Source organism: Ovis aries, chromosome 7 (assembly GCF_016772045.2).
Source record: "Ovis aries strain OAR_USU_Benz2616 breed Rambouillet chromosome 7, ARS-UI_Ramb_v3.0, whole genome shotgun sequence".
Lineage (NCBI taxonomy): Eukaryota > Metazoa > Chordata > Mammalia > Artiodactyla > Bovidae > Ovis > Ovis aries.
In genome coordinates, this window is record NC_056060.1 from 55,899,941 (window position 1) to 55,917,811 (window position 17,871).

The following is a 17,871-nucleotide window of genomic DNA, read 5'->3' on the forward strand; positions in this document are numbered from 1 at the left end:
CCTGTAGGCAGGTTCTTTTATAAACAAATCTGACTGGCATTAAATTAATATTTCCAAGACTGCTGTATATATAGAATGCTGAAAACCACCATTATACAATATACTGTGCTGTACTGCTCATTATGGGCTCTTATTCTGGCATATTCTCAAAATACAGAACTGAATATAGATATTCACTAGTCTAGTCCAGGGGAATTTTGTCCAAGAAACGCAGCACCAGAGATTACACATATGAGAAACAAGATTGTTGTCAGTAGACTTTGAGTATGTCAGTTTTTATAAGAGCTTTGCTTCCCTCAGTCACACAACAGTTTTTTTTTTTTTACCTGTAATACAAGTTAAATAGCAAATAATTGTTGCAGGAGTAATATTTCTCTCTTCTTTCAGTAACTCACACTTATTTTTCAGGCCCTGAACACTTTTAAGTATATTCATACCTATCAGACATTAAAGTGCTTAATATAAAACATGTTGTTGTTGTTTAGTCACTCAGTAGTGTCTGACTGTTTGCGACCCCATGAACTGTAGCACACCAGGCTTCCCTGTCCTTCACCATCTCCCGGAGCTTGCTCAAACTCATGTCCGTTGGGTCGGTGATGCCACTCAACCATCTTGTCCTCTGTTGTCCCCTTCTCTACCTGCCTTCAATCTTTGCCAGCATCAGGGTCTTTTCTAATGAGTCATCTCTTCACATCAGGTGCCCAGAGTATTGGGCTTCAGCTTCAGCATCAGTCCTTCTATATAAAACATAAATTATATTAATTTAAGTTTGTACAGAATGTCCTTTTATTTTTGGTCCTGGGAGGTAAAAACTCACCTGAGCTTTGATCATTTTCTTTCTTGGCTTGTGACGTTGCTTTCAATTATTTTTTTTCTATAATTTATGTTTCCTGAAGGAAACTTCTTAAGTACAATTTTGGGATAAGTGAATAGATTATTTTCATTATTGATTTTTATTTTTTAAATCTGCAGAAAGAAAAAAGAATATTTTCCTGGAATTGTATAAAAGGGAAATTTTTTTTTAATTAATAAATTTTCTTTAGAAAGGATTTTTAGATTCTCAGCAAAACTGTGAGCACAAAGTGCCATATACACATTGTTGCCCATACATGCACAACTTCCTCTACTATGGATACCCCATGACATGGTGGTACATTTGTTAGTCAGTGAATCTACATTGATACATCATCATCAAAAGTCTATACATTATGTTAGGGTTCACTCTTGCTGTGTATATATATATATATATATATATATATATATATATGTGCTGAATTTTACAATTATACTTTTTAATTACTCCTCTCTCTTGAGCTCGACTTCCGCGCCCTACTCTCCTTTGTCTGATACTCTGCCCTGTGACTCTAGCCACCTAACCTCCCTTTCCCTTAGTTCCTTTGTCCTTTACTCAGGGAGACTGCTGGGTTCTGTCTGCCTTCTCCTCTCTCCTGGAAACTTTCTCCTTTCTTCAGCCTGGAAACTTTCTCCAGGCATTAAAGCTGGGCAGTTGTAGGAGTCACCTGTTTATTTTTCTCTCAGAGATCACTGTCTTGCACTGTCTGTTGTCCAATGCCTGGAAACAGTTGTTTGTATTTTATCATGGTTTAGGCATGTAGGTAAATCAAGTCCCTGTTACTCCATTTCAACTGGAACTAGCCTAATGACTACCAAAACCAAGCCAGTCATGTTACCCATCCTAGCAGTCTTGTGGAAGAATTCATAAAATGGGTGAATATAGAAATTAGTCATTTCTCTCCAGTATGTTCCTTGGTGGGAAGATAAGGGTTGTGGTGAAGTCTTGCTCTCCTCCTATGTACAGAGACCCAACCCAAGTAAAGGGGAGAAGTACCTTTCTCCCCTCACACTTACCATTATCAGTATTTACATAAATTGAGTGACATGTCTCAGCTTGCCCAGGACTGTCCTCACTACATCCTGCTGTCTTCTTTGTGAAAACAGTAAAATCAGATTCTGCAGTGAATGTTTTACTTTTGCAGTTGTGAGAGTTATTAAAGGTTAATTTGTTTTCAGAACTTTACATGAATTTTTTTACTTCGGACATCAGTTATGTTGTATATAACCTCATTTCAATGAGGTTTGCTTTTGAAGGTTAAATAATTACTGAAATTTAATATGATAATTCCTACCATAGCAAGGGGCTTCCCTTGTGGCTCAGCTGGTAAAAAATCTGCCGACAAGGCGGGAGACCTGGGTTCCATCCCTGGGTTGGGAAGATCTCCTGGAGAAGGGAAAAGCTACCCACTCCGGTATTCTGGCTTGGAGAATTCCATGGACTGTATAGTCCAGGGGGTTGCAAAGAGTTGGACACAACGGAGCGACTTTCACTTTCACTTCACCATAGCAAGATATGCCAGAGAATCTTTTTCTTTCTCAGAAATTTCTGAGAGAATTATTATTTTAACTTGCCTACAGTTACTCAGTATTTGAATTTACCTCTGTTTGATATAACGTCAGTATTTACCTCCCAGTTAGGCCACATTTTAGAACCATCACAGTTCTATAGAAGAATATAAAAGTTTAATATTTTAGGTTTAAGATGAGTTATAATTTTGGCATCTTATGTGTCCCTTAGAAAAATTATCTTTTGAGATCATTTGTCTAAAGCCAACAGAAAAATCATTATAAGCAATATAATTGTCAAACAAGTCATCTCTACTCTTATTGTCAAATAATAAATAGTTCTACTCTTATTCAGTTTATTTTTCCTTTTATATTTCCCCCTTCTTATTTTCCTATTTGTTCTTTCCTCTTTGTCTATTCTCTATCTCTGTCCCTTTCCTCCCCCTTTTTTCTCTTTATTTTGATCACAATTCTTACTTATCCTTCTGTTCTTTTCTGATTATTTTCTATAAGAATTCCCTTATCTCCACAGGAATTACTGTGGTTGAATTGGTAAGGAGCCAGAAGGGGAACGTGGATACTCGTATATAGAGGTTTCATGTAGTTGGGAATTCAGATTGTAAAAGAAATTATGTTTGTTGCAACAGACAATTATAGTCCTCTGGGAAGAGAGTCGCCTTGCAGAACTGTGTGAAGTATAAGCTTCCTTGGCTTCTGATGAACTCTTTTTATTCTTCTGTGCCTAGGAAATATCGATTTGTTAACAACTGGGTAAAAATTCAATAATAAGTAGTTGAATAATTAGATTGAGGTTTTTTTTTTTTTAATGAACTCACCAGTTGCTTTACTACTATAAAGAGTAGTTTCTTTTGTGTTATATCTTTAGAGCACTTTTAGTTAGAAATTATTTTGATGGAAGGTATGTAAATACTAATCATAAATGCCTTATTTCTTTGTTATGCAAGCTTTTAATCTATAATATAATCATCTGAGCAGTTTAGATGACATAAAATATATGCTTTTTTAAAGTTTTACTGTAGCCTATGATAGTGTTTTGGAAACTACACAGCATTGTATTTTTTTATTACTGTAGTTTATTTAATAGTTATGGTAAACAAATTCAAATTGGTAGGTAGTTGCTATTTTATATTATGTGACATTTGCAAAGGTGGGAAAAAAGATAGTACTTATTATTTGACTGTGAATAACTTAGGGAACAGAGGAACTTAGCATGGGCTGAGTTCTGAGTAAATAGTCTTGTTATACCTCACATCAAAGGAGCACCTTGTATACTTCCAGAATTCTCTTATGTTCTTTAGTTTTAGAACTAGAACTATTTGACTTTTAACTTTTAGATCCTTGTATCAAGAAGTTCATAGTGCTTTAGAAAATACTATTAATCTTAAAATATCTTAAGAATGATGGAATGTATATCTTATATTGATTTTTTCACGATAATTAAAATTTTGTGTGTTTGTGTGTGTATATATACACATATATATGAAAATTGCACAATACCAGTTGTGAGCCTGATAGAACATCTACAAACATGAACAGATTTAGAAAAATTTAAGAAACATTTTAGAGCATTGAAGATAATTGAAAGTCCAAATTGTCACTTAATAAATCACTGCTTTTCTTTAGTGTATTTCCATTGGTTAGTTCTACTGATTGTTAACAATAGAGAATTAGTGATTAGAGAATTAACCAAGGCTTTTTCCTTTGGTTTCTATGAGATTTGGTGTGAGATATATGTAAGATCAGACCCTCAAAATTACCTGCTGTCAGCATTTTAGAGAATACACTATCAGATGGCAGAAATGGCTGTCAAATTGGAATTTAGGAAATAAATTCTCTTGAGATACTGATGATTGGGTCCCAGGAACATACTTGAAATAATCATTTTGGTTGGGTATGTGTGTGTATTTTAACAACTTTTTGCTGAAATGTCAGTGTGAATAAGTTAAATTCTGTCTTAAAAAACATAGTAAAATAAAAGTTAAAAGAGCTTCTTGTGCATTGCCTGATGTTTTGACACCTTCAGTGTGCCGTTTGTTACAGAACTAATAATCTGAGCTCATTTGTCCTATAAAACCTGAATTCCTCAGTTTAATCTACTTTAATCAAACTTGGCCATACTTCACATACTTCAGTCTGTAATCTTTGATCTACACCTGAGATCTTATTAGTTAAATAACTATGCTTAATTGTTTTTCATTATGCTTATGTATTCATTGAGCATCTTCTATATATCAGGCACTGTCCTGAAAGTGAAATTCGTTCAGTCGTGTCTGACTCTTTGTGATCCCATGGACTATACAGTCCATGGAATTCTCTAGGCCAGAATACTGAAATGGGTAACTTTTCCCTTCTCCAGGGATCTTCCAAACCCAGGGATTGAGGTCTCCCGCATTGCGGGTGGATTCTTTACCAGCTGAGCCACAAGGGAAGCCCAAGAATACTGGAGTGGGTAGCCTACCCCTTCTCCAGGGGATATTCCTGACCCAGGAATCGAACCAGGGTATCCTGCATTGCAGGTGGATTCTTTACCAACTGAGCTATCAGGGAAGCCCACTGTTCTAGACACTGGTAATAGAATGATGGCTGTGTTAGACCTGGTTTCAGCATGCCTGGATTTTATGGTCTCATTAGAGACAAACAGCCATTAGAGCAATAGGAACACCTGAAGCTTATGAGAGAATTTCCCTTTGGATCTACTTCCCATCTGAGTTGAAATTTCACTGCAATCAGGTGCTAGAAAAAAGTTGGCAGATTTTCAACTTCTCCGTTGGAAAATACACAGTTTGTAACAGTGTACTCCTTAGGTAAGGCTTTTAACCCCTGCTTATCTTCCGGCTTTGGTTTCCCAACTCATTTACAACTCTTCTTTTGCAGCTTTCAAAATACCAGGTTTAGCTTGGGTAGCGATTGCATATAGGAATCCCTATAGATATAATAGATATTGAAGACACAATCCTCATGTCTCAGTGCGTGAGCAAAGAAACAGAGAAAATTCTGTTAGGATTGCAGCAGAGCAACCATGTAAACGGGAAAGTCCAGTGAGAATTCAAAGGGAAACAGATTGGGAATTAGACATCAAGATGTTTTACAATAAGGGCTAGAATCAATGTTTAGAGCTGGATAACCAGTACAGAATGAGCAGTAAGAATGACCTTGATACTAACAAATACATGAGGCTGACTGAGCTAGAATTGGATTTGGACTAACTGTCACTTCTATGAAGTCTAATTTCTTCATCTGTAGATTAATTAAAATTCACAATGTTCCTTTGAGTTTTTAAACTGAATTATATACAAAAGCCAAGACTCCCCCCTCTCCACTCCTGCCCCACTTTTTAACTTACCCCTGTTGTCTTGCCCACAGAAGCTGCTCATTTTTCTTTGATAATAAAGGGACTAAGCTTGGTTGTAATTAACTGTAAGTGGTTTTGAGTACACAAACAGAACATTGAAACATTGAAAATTCTTCTAATACCAGGAATCCTTGAAGATATGTCTGTCTGAGGGGCTTTCTAGAATCTATGCCCTGAGTAGGTAGGGTAACTTCTACTCTAAAAATGAGTCATTTTTTGTCTGAGGTGAAAAATAAGAATGAACTTTCATAATTGAGAATTATTAGAAACTATTGGTAGTGTAAAGTGGGCTCTTAGAGATGGTTCTCTGCTGATAATGTTTGTGACCTTGGCGAATGATTTTACAAATTTAGTTTTCTCATCTGTAAAGTGAGGGAAAGACCCACGTCATCGCATTTATTTTTATCTTAAGTTTAAGAAGCCATATGGTGCACTCTATGTGCCAGGCAATATTCAGAATATTTTACAAATAGCAATGCAGTCCTTTTAACTACCCTCTGATGGTCAATACTGTTATTATTGCCATCTAATAGATATTTTAAAAGCTAAGACAAAGAGAAGTATAAGAGGTATAACCTGTGCAAAACCAACCAGCAACTAGCAGAACTGTTTGCCTGATCTAAGAGTCCATGTTCTTAACTATTACTTTGTGCTACATAATGAGAATTAAGATGAGGAAGAACTTGATAAAATACTCCACAACTCAAAATGATAGAGATCATCTTTGTCTAACTGAATGTTTGGATTATGTGACAGTTAAAATTTGTAGCTAATTTTCAAAGAGCTAGATTATTATAAAAATATGCACATTACTTTGTTTTTCTGATTGAACCTCAGAATATTAATTGCTTTAATCATAATCTTGAATTTTGGTGGTTGCTATATAATGTATATGTACAGCAGAAATATTTGGTTGAATTTAAACAAACTACACACAAGTCTAGAAAGTTGTTTTTAAAAGTCAGTCTGTGATAAGTTAGTTTACAGATCACTTGCCTTTTTCAGAATAGAATGCTGAGGATCAGTTTAAGCTTTGTTCTTGGCTAACAAAAACAAAGCATATTTTTGTACTTGAAGGTACTCTTCTAGTGAAAATATTTATGTCACTAGTATTAATAAAATAATACTGTACATATAAAGTTGCTTTCATTTATAGCCACAGCCTCTAATTTTTGCGCTTGTCATTAAAGTTAACTTTGTCCTTTATTTTCTTCTTAAAGTTTTCTCATAGTGTATAAATCAAGTTGCACTGGGAATGAAAAAACCTAGATCCTGTGCAGCAGTATACATACAACTTTGAGAAAAAGGAAGTTAATGTCTTTTTACCTTTCTTCATTTGAAAGTAAGGTAGATTAGGCTACATAATTTCTAAGATCTTTTACAATTCTAACTTAAAACAGAAACACTCAACACATACCTATGAGACTGGAGCATGTAAATGAGAAACCGAGAATATTTCAGAGTATGTAGAACCTCACTCATTAGGAAATAAACATCAACAGAATATTAAGTATATTTTTATAAAGAAATGGATGGGTTACTATAACTCTGGAAGTTCTTGCAGTTTGGGAGAGAGTTGGCTCAAGTTAGCAGTACAGTCTGTGTATGGAACAGAGTGAAATATATACAGGTGGAGGTGAAATTTATGACCTTAGGATTGCGTGCCAATACCCCGAAGTAACCATTCATGGCGTAATGGCTTACATAAGTTCTGGGGAAGAGTACCAAGTAAGTGAAAGATCAGTGTGGAAATGAGTTAGGAAAGGACTCTTGTAGGAAAAATGGAGTCAGGAAAGTTCTTCAGAAAACTTGAGGCATATTTAATAGGTAAAAGAAAAAAGGTGGTGGCACAAGATGAGAAATGAGTAGAGCTTGGTATAGACAGTAGTTTGGATAGAACAGGGTTACATGTAGGGAGCAGTAAAAGAAGAGATTAAGAACCAGAGCTGAAGTCCTAAGCAGGCTCACCTCGGTTTATAACTTCTGGAGGCAGTGTTCATATCAGAATCTGCCAGTGCACAACCAGAGTAGCTGGCTCTGTATGGTGGCCCTGGCCCTAGTGTCAGGCTTAAGCATTTACACTGGGTTTAATTGACAGTTAAGGAGCCAGTAAAACAAACAAAAAACAAACAGAAAAATGTTGAGCTGAGAGGAATGTGGTGGAATGGCTTTACAGGAAGATTAATCTGCATCAGTGTGCAAGACAAATAAGGGCCTAGAGTCCTAGACCATAGCTAGGAGACTGGTGTAAATAATAAGAATCTAACTTGGTAACTGATTTGAAGTTGAAAAGGAAGGTTTAATTTCAAGAGACATTTGAAGAACAAATTAGTAAAATTCAGTTACTGGATTTTAGGCCCTGAAGAGGGAGAATCTCCTGCCCCTGTATCAAAGACTTAGAAGGGAACTTCTTTTATTCTCTTTTGGGATTTGGAGACAATTTTGTATGAGTGAGGATTCTACATGTGTAGTACTTATATTGTGATACATGAATCGTCATTGTGTTAAGTGAGGACTAGGAAAGTAGGCTTTTGTGTTTATCATGTGTACCCTTCAGAATAATTGACAATATATGCCACGTCTATCAGAGAAGGCAATGGCAGCCCACTCCAATACTCTTGCCTGGAAAATCCCATGGATGGAGAAGCCTGGTGGGCTGCAGTCCGTGGGGTCGCTAAGAGTCGGACACGACTGAGCGACTTCACTTTCACTTTTCACTTTCATGCATTGGAGAAGGAAATGGCAACCCAGTCCAGTGTTCTTGCCTGGAGAATCCCAGGGGCGGGGGAGCCTGGTGGGCTGCCGTCTATGGGGTGGCACAGAGTCGAACACAACTGAAGAGACTTAGCAGCAGCCACGTCTATCTAATCTTCCATCATCACCATCTATTGAGATCACTATTGTCAAAGTCACCAATGACCTCCTTAGTGTCAAATCCGGTGGTCATTTCTGTGTTTATGTTTTATTAGACCTCATTACTGTTTGAGACAGTTGACCACACCCTCCATGAAACATTTTTTTTTTTTCTTGGAACTTCCATTATACCATACTTGACATATACCAGCTCCTTTTGCTTGTTTATCATCTTCTACCAGATCTCTACTTGTTAGAGTGCCTCAGGCCTTTGTCATGAATTCTCACTATGTGCTTCTAGGTGACTCTTCACTCTAAATGCTGTCCAAGTGCCAATGTTTCCTAAAACTATATCTCTAACCCTGGAAAAAAAACAACCTCCTAACTAGTATACCCACTCTGATTCTTTTTCACTTATTTTGTTATTAACATATCTGTCAGGGCGATCATTTTAAAATGTAAATCAGATCATGTCATTTCTCTAGTTAAAACCGTCCAACAGCTTCCCACTGCATTTAGGATAAAATCTAATTTCCTTCCCCTTGCTTCAAAATTCTGTATGATATAGTCGCTGACCACTTTTTTTTTAATTGGAGGATAATTACTTTACATTATTGTGATGGTTTTTGCCATACATCGACATGAATCAGCCACTGGTGTCCCCCCATCCTGAACCTCCCTCCCACCTCTCTCCCCACCCCATCCCTCTGGGTTGTCCCAGAGCACTGGCCTTGAGTGCCCTACTTCATGCATCAAACTTGCACTGCCTTGATCACCATTCTAAACTATAATTCTTACCACTTTTCCTCTCTGCTACTGCCTTTCCATCCTTACTCACCTTCTTTTAGTTCCTGGGACATTATTGCTTCATTCCTACCTTAGACCCTTTGCTCAGAGTGCTCTTTCTCCCAGTTTTTTAATGGTTTGTTCCTTGTTCTGACCTTGGCTTAAATGTTATCTGCTGAGAAAAGCCATCCTTCAACAGTCAGTATAAAGCATTCACATAATTCCTCTCAGTTTTTGCAGTTATAGTATAGCAGTTAACACCGTCTTCATACCTATATACTGGCTATATCAACTGAGCCCAATTCTCTAACCATAACCTCTGCTCCTAAATCTTAACACCCTTTCTCAGATTCATCCATATATTTTTCATATTATCAATATAAGATACTAGTTCTTACCTAATTATTTTTAAAAGATTGCTTTTAAAGAGAAAAAAAGAAAGAAAACAAAGCAGAAAAGTATTTGAAACTTCTAAGTTCTAATTTCAACACCAGAACCAGTAATGCCATTGTCTATGTCTGTTGTTACGAATTCCTCTACTAAGTAACCACACTATTAATGTGATCTACTTAGCAGGGGTTTTACAGAACAATAACTAATTAATGTATATGACACTATGCAATTCTTTTATTTATATATTATTTTCAGCTAATAGGTTTTATCTTTTGTCTAATGCCAGAGACTAGAAATTTATTTAAAATTTAGTTTGTCTGTTTGCTTTATAGGAATCTATGCATGTGTGCATATGTAATCCCATGAACACATGATCATGACATTATTTCTTTTGAGAGTTGTGTTTTCACTTATGTTGTGGATAATCGTTGTCAAAAGTAGGTCTATATCATTATTTTAGGTAAAACTTTACCACAGTGCCTTTTTAACCAGGGCATTTTCTTGGACATTTAGATTGATTGCATTTTTTGACTGGTATACATGCTGTAATAAATATCCTTCGACATTCAACTCTGTGTACTTGTTCTGTTATTTCTTTGGAATAAATTCATGGGAGAATCTTTATTCATATTACCAGATTGTTCACTATATGTTTGAAAGGACGTGATTTTTAGAGAAATTTTCTTTTTAGCAGTCCCCCAGGTGTTCTCATGCTTCATTTTATTCCATATATGAGGGATGTGAAATCTACTACCTTGGGAGACTTTAGAAGTAAACTTAACAGCATAGACAGCAGCCCAGTGATAGGAAGGACATTCTTCTTCCATTTCCTTTGGACAGAGCTTTGAAGTATTCTAGAATTTTTTTTAAATCAAGGATTCAGACACCACCATTAAGTGTTTATGATAAGTTCTGGTTCAGAGGGACTCCAGTTAGGTCCTCCCAAGAAGGAAATGGTGGTTCTGGCCTCTCCCCTGGGATTTTTATGAAGTACTTCAGAGTAGAGATTCATAGACTCTCAAGGTTGAAAGAACCAATGGATGTCTAATTCAGCTATCACTTGACAGCTAAATCCCTTCAGCTACACCCGGGCGATTATTTATCTGTCTGTTTGTGAGCATCCTTAGTGATGAAGAATTTATTTCCCAGGTTAGCCTGTTTCACCTGTGGATCATTCTGATTGTTTAAGATTTTCCCAATGGGAAAATTATTCACTTATTTGTTGGAGAGAACCGATGAAGAACTTTAAGATGGCTGAACTCCAGAGCTAGAAGAGAACGCCACTAAAAGGGAGCCAGTCTGGTCACAGCTTCTAGTCAGGCAGTGGTGTAAGCAGTGTCCCCATTGAGGTCTTTGGGGGAGAGGGACTCAAGAACTATGCTTTAGTTGATTGACTTCTATTCTCTAATGATCGGTCAATGATAGCTTGTGAAAATTTATAACAACCTTTCTGTTCAGTTATGTTTTAAATCAATTTATCTCTTAAAAAAAAAAGGCTAATAGGTAAGCCTTTGCAGCCCATGTTTGTCTACGTTTCAAACACTTTTTGTTTTTATAAAAGTAAATTGTTTACAGAGACCCCCCAAATTATACCTTATTTCTGGGATAATCTATGTCCTTAAGATAGCAATTCATATCTAATGAATTTTCTTTATTATGTCATAAAATTTCCCAGTTCATTAGTCATATTCTTTACTACAGTAAACTCTACTGTATGGCAGAGGTTTTAGAAATTGAAATTTTCAAAATTTTAATAAGGCAACTTTTCTAATGACTAGTGTCATTTAGTATTATCATTTGTTAAAATTCAGATACCCATAAGTTTTTCCTGACAAGTTCCTAAAGGCTGTCATCATGTTGTCACATGCATTTAGCTAGTATTTTATGTGTTTCATGATACCATTGTTAGTCCATATTATTCCTTGCAGTAGTTTTGTAATAGTTACATAGATAACTAATAGGTAACCACTGTCATCTCTAATCTTTGTTTGGCATTTTTCATATAGTTAGTTAATACCCTGGCTAAATTCAGTAAGCCTTCCAAAGGATTGTAGACTCCAGTCATGGTTTTGGAGTATTTTTAGTTTCCTATTTGAGGAGGTAACGACCAAAACAACCAATTTCAGTCAAATATTAAATTATTCAAAAATGCTTTTTTCTAGTTTGGTTTTTATAATTTTAAACTTAATAATTTCTAGTATGTGAGTAAGCCATATCCTACTAGGCTTGTTTTTTGTTGTTGTTTGTCTTTCAGTAGGTCCTTATTGATTATCTATTTTAAATACAGCAGTGTATGCATGTTAATCCGAAACTCCCAATCTGACCCTCTCCCTCCATCCTTCCTCCTTGGAAACCATAAATTCATTCTCTAAGTCTGTGAGTCTGTTTCTGTTTTGTAAATAAGTTCATGTGTATTATTTTTTTGGATTTCATATATAAGTGATGTCATATGGTATTTGTCTTTCTCTGTCTGACTTACTTCACTTAGTATCAAAATCTCTAGGTCCATTCATTTTGCCACAAGTGGCATTATTTAATTTTTTTTTAGTAATATTCCATTGTATGTATGCACCACATCTTTATCCATTTGGAAGATGAATTATAATTTTAAAAATAGTATCAAATATGTATGAGACATTACTTAGGCTGTGGACCATCCTTAGTACTCACATGGAGTAGTTGACATCTTGGCAACACTCAGCATTTCATAGCTTAGGAGCAACTGTTCTGACACAGTTTTTAGCTCTCCAAGATTACCCCACAGTTTGAGAGAGGGAAAAGGATGAGCCCAGAGAAATTTTCTGAGAGCTAAAATCACGCCATGTTGCCAGCCCATGGCAAAGCTGTGCTAGTCTTGAAAACTCACAGAACCATCAGAGAAAAAAGGATGAGTGGATTTCTTTTTATGTCTTTTGATTCCCTCTGCAGGACATCATGATTTAACTCACTGTGTCTCAGGAGACCACAGGAGACCCTTGACTTATGACCTAATTGGTTCCTGGAGGAAAAATGAAAGTTCACACCTCTCTTTTATCCCCAGTTGGCACAATATTATAAATTATGGTCCTTTTCCTGGAAACAAACCCTGTACCACAAATATTCCAAAATATATTATTAAAATATATGTTGAATATATATTACTTATATTTATATTTTTACAAGTATCTATTAAAGTATATAAAAGCAAAATTTGTAGCCACAGAAAAAGAAAGCATTTTTGGGGTAGTTAGGGACTCAGATTCTGGAACCAGACTTACGAAGGTTCAAATATCAACTTTGCAGCTTCCTAGCAGGGTGATCTTGGGCAGTTATTTAATCTCTCTATGCTTTGGTTATCTATAAAAATGGTGGTAATAGTCCCCACCTTCTAGAGGTGCTCTGAGGATTAAATAAGTTAATATATAGAAAGTAGTGAGAATTGACAATGCCTGACAATTTCACCAAGTCATGTTGACTGCTATTTTATATGTTGTAAATGCTCATTTTAGGGAAACTTTTCGGAATGGCCTTAAAATACCAGCTCAATCAAGTTGGCTCTCAAGGTTCCTTCTTTTCCTAATAAGCATTCCTGAGGCTAGATCTAGATGCTTATCATCATACCCCCCTCAAGGCCATTCACAATCAGGCTCCACTCCTACCGTTTCTATACTTCTTTTTGTACAAATGCTCCCCTCAAGTTGTACTTACCCTTTACTAGTTCAGCCCAACATCTGCCTCTTTTGCAAAATTTTACCAGTATTATCTGAACTTCATTGGAATTTATTGTGTGCTTCAATGTTCCACTGTTTTAAAAATCATCTCTGAGTCAAACCATTTGAGACTAGTAGCTATATGCAGTACAACTTTGTGTTCTCTCGTCATCTACTTTGGGATGTGCTTAGTCGCTTGTGTGCCAAGTTGCTTTAGTCATGTCAAACTCTTTGTGAACCTAAGAACTGTTGTCCACCAGGCTCCCCTGTCCATGGGATTCTACAGGCAAGAATACTGGAGTGAGTTGCCATACCATTCTCCAGTGTATCTTCCCGAATCAGGGATCAAACCCAAGTCTCTTATATCTCCTGCATCAGCAGGCGGGTTCTTTACCACTAGCGTCAAATCTTCCTGACCCAGGGATCAAACCTCCATCTCGCATGTCTCCTTTATTACAGGAATGTGTCTCCTGTATGTACTGCTTAATTGGTAGAGATAAGAGAAAGCAGCCTTTTTAAGACTGTACTATAAATTGAATTTTGTGTGTGCATGTACATATGCATGCATGTCCAATCTGCATAGCAGGTTAATAGTTTTGAAAACTAACTGTACTTTTAAAATTGGAGGACTTGTAAGAAATTTAAAATTAATATAACTAAGTGAAACATTTGCAGGTTAGATTGTTTGAAACTGCATAGGAACCAAAAAACATCACACTTCGTATATTACAATCAGGCCTGCATCTCCTGTTGGATAATTATGAAATGTCTACCTCTGCAACTACTGCTACTGTGTGGCAAATAAAAAGAAGAACGCTGTGACTGTGAATGTCCACATCACCGAATTAGGGCTCTAAGAACTAGGAACTAGTTAAGGAATGAGAAAAGGAGAGAAAGGGAAAAACATACTTTTGGATCTGCCTCTTTTTCTAATATTTAATAGTAATAAAACATCTTAACTAAAAATATAAGATGTAATAAGACATTTTAACCTTTTGGCTGTTGGCGAAGTTTTCTTCATGAAAGCTATTATATTTGACATCTAAAAATATTATTATCTTAAAGGATTTTCTGTTGTTGTTCAGTCGCTCACTTGTGTCCGACTCTGCGACCTCATAGACTGCAGCACATCAGGCTTCCCTGTCTTGCACCGTCTTTGGAGCTTGTTCAAACTCATGTCCGTGAGTTGGTGATGCCTTCAAACCTACTTATCCTCTGTCATCCCTTTCTCCTCCTGCCTTCAATTTTTCCCAGCATCAAGGTCTTTTCTAATGAGACATTCTTTGTATCAAGTGGCCAAAGTATTGGAGTTTCAGCTTCTGCGTCAGTCCTTCCAATAAATATTCAGGACTGATTTCCTTTAGAATTGACTGGTTGGATCTCCTTGCAGTCCAAGGCACTCTCAAGAGTCTTTTCCAACACCACAGTTCAAAAGCATCTATTATTCAATGCTCAGCCTTCTCTATGATCCAACTCTCACATCCATACATGACTACTGGAAAAACCACAGCTTTGACTAGACGGACCTTTGTTGGCAAAGTAAGGTCTCTGCTTTTTAATATGCTGTCTAGGTTGGTCATAACCTTTCTTCCAAGGATCAAGCATCTTTTAATTTCATGGCTGCAGTCCCCATATGCAGAGGTTTTGGGCCCCAAGAAAATAAAGTCTCTCACTGTTTCCATTGTTTCCCCATCTATTAGCCATGAAATGATGAGACCAGATGCCATGATCTTCATTTTTCGAATGTTGAGTTTTAAGCCAGCTTTTTCACTCTCCTCTTTAATCTTCATCAAGAGGCTTTTTAGTTCCTCTTTGCTTTCTGTCATAAGGGTGGTGTCATCTGCATATCTGAGGTTATTGATATTTCTCCCAGCCATCTTGATTGCAGCTTGTACTTCATCCATCCCCACACTTAGCATGATATACTCTGCATATAAGTTAAATAAGTAAGTGACAATATACCGCTTTGATGTACCCCTTCCCGATCTGGAGCCAGTCCATTGTTCCATGTCTTGTTCTAACTGTGGTTTCTTGATCTGCCTCTCAGGAGGCAGGTGAGGTGGTCTGGTATTACCATCTCTTTAAGAATTTTCCACAATTTGTTCTGATCCACACAAAGGCTTTATCATAGTCAATGAAGCAGAAATAGATGTTTTTCTAGAATTCCCTTGCTTTTTCTATTCCTTAATATTAAATATTTTAATTGACATTTACATAAAAATAATTTTATGCCGTAATTTTAAGCAGGTTTGTTATAAATGAAATTGAGGATTATCCATCAACATTTGATTTTTTTACCTGGTTAATTAAGAGTTTATTGTATTTTAATTGCCTTGTTTTTACTCTTTGTTCAGTTCAGTCACTTGGTCGTGTCCTACTCTTTGCGACCCCATGGACTGCAGCACACCAGGCCTCCCTGTCCATCACCAACTCCCAGAGTTTACTCAAACTCATGTCCATTGAGTTGGCGATGCCATCCAACCATGTCATCCTCTGTCATCCCCTTCTCCTCCTGCCTTCAGTCTTTCCCAGCTTCAGGGTCTTTTCAAATAAGACAGCTCTTCGCATCAGGTGGCCAAAGTATTGGAGTTTAAACTTTAGCATCAGTCCTTCCCATGAATATTCAGGACTGATTTCCTTTGGGATGGACTGGTTGGATCTCCTTGCACTCCAAGGGATTCTCAAGAGTCTTCTCCAACACCACAGCTCAAAAGCATCAATTCTTTGGCACTCATCTTTCTTAATGGTCCAGCTCTTACATCCATACATCACTACTGGAAAAATTACAGCTTTGACTAGATGGACCTTTGTTGGCAAAGTAATGTCTCTGCTTTTTAATAGGCTGTCTTGGTTGTTCGTAGCTTTTCTTCCAAGGAGTAAGCATCTTTTAATTTCATGGCTGCAGTCACCATCTGCAGTAATTTTGGAGCCCCTCAAAATAAGGTCTGACACTGTTTCCACTGTTTCACCATCTATTTGCCATAAAGTGATGGCAGATGCCACAATCTTAGTTTTTCTCCACTCTCTTCTTTCACTTTCATCAAGAGGCTCTTTAGTTCTTCTTTGCTTTCTGCCCTAAGGGTGGTGTCATCTGCATATCTGAGGTTATTGATATTTCTCCTGGCAATCTTGATTCCAGCTTGTGTTTCATCCATCCCAGCATTTCTCATGATGTACTCTGAATAAAAGTTAAATAAGCAGGGTGACGATATACAGCCTTGACGGACTTCTTTCCCAATTTGGAACCAGTCTGTTAATCCATGTCCAGTTCTAACTGTTGCTTCTTGACCTGCATACAGATTTCTCATGAGGCAGATCAGGTGGTCTGGTATTCCCATTTCTTTAAGAATTTTCCACAGTTTGTTGTGATCCACACAGTCAAAGGCTTTGGCATAGTCAATAAAGCATAAATAGATGTTTTTCTGGAACTCTCTTGCTTTTTCTGTGATCCAGTGGATGTTGGCAATTTGATCTCTGGTTCCTCTGCCTTTTCTAAAACCAGCTTGAACATCTGGAAGTTCACAGTTCATGTACTGTAGAAGCCTGGCTTGGAGAATTTTGAGTATTACTTTACTAGTGTGTGAGATGAGTGCAATTGTGCAGTAGTTTGAGCATTCTTTGGCATTGCCTTTCTTTGGGATTGGAATGAAAACTGACCTTCTCCAGTCCTGGCCACTGCTGAGTTTTCCAAATTTGCTGGCATATTGAGTGCAGCACTTTCACAACATCATCTTTTAGGACTTGAAATAGCTTCACTCTTTGTTAGTGGATATAATTGAATTTGGGCTGTGGTATTAGTTTTTGTAGACATTAAAAAATGAATTCTTATCAAGGATACCTTAAAGCAAGGACCCATCTTTCTTTCTTTTCTTTCTTTTAATACTAGATACTCTGGATGAATATTTTGAGTATGATGCAGAGGAATTCTTGGTCTCTCTGGCCTTGTTAATAACAGAAGGACGAACACCTGAATGTTCTGTTAAAGGTCGGACAGAAAGTTTCCATTGTCCTCCAGCACAGTCCTGTTACCCAATAACTACAAAACATGAATGTAGTGACAAGCTGGCCCAGGTGAGAATTGTGTGTTGAATGCATTTTATCTGCCTTTTATATAAATTGGTTTAAATTCTGTCATCACCTTTATTACAATTTTAACATTCACATTTAAGTATAAAATTGGTTACAACATAAAGAAAAGTATAGTACATATTTTTTCCATCAGTAGGTAAGTGTGCTGCTAATTTCATACCTTTGTCCACACACATCAGATTTAAGATGATCCTTGTTAACTGTGAATTAGATTTCATTAGTTTTAGTCTCAGCCCTAGTTCATCAACTTTATGTTCTTGTTTATTTATTCAATTTATGTTTATTATTATTTTCCCCACATTAATGGGAGGATGCTTTTTACTGTCA

The 17,871-nt window shown here is 36.7% G+C and overlaps 1 protein-coding gene across 18 annotated transcripts in view; it reads left to right on the top strand.

The window, feature by feature from the left end:
• The window catches only part of ATOSA (atos homolog A), an 86,405-nt gene that overhangs the window by 41,719 nt on the left and 26,815 nt on the right, over positions 1-17,871 (top strand). For all 18 annotated transcript variants that reach the window (XM_042252449.2, XM_042252448.2, XM_012181534.5 and 15 more), the window contains one exon: positions 17,342-17,526. In XM_042252449.2, coding sequence (XP_042108383.1) covers positions 17,342-17,526 — 185 coding nt within the window. The remainder of the gene's footprint in view (positions 1-17,341; positions 17,527-17,871) is intronic.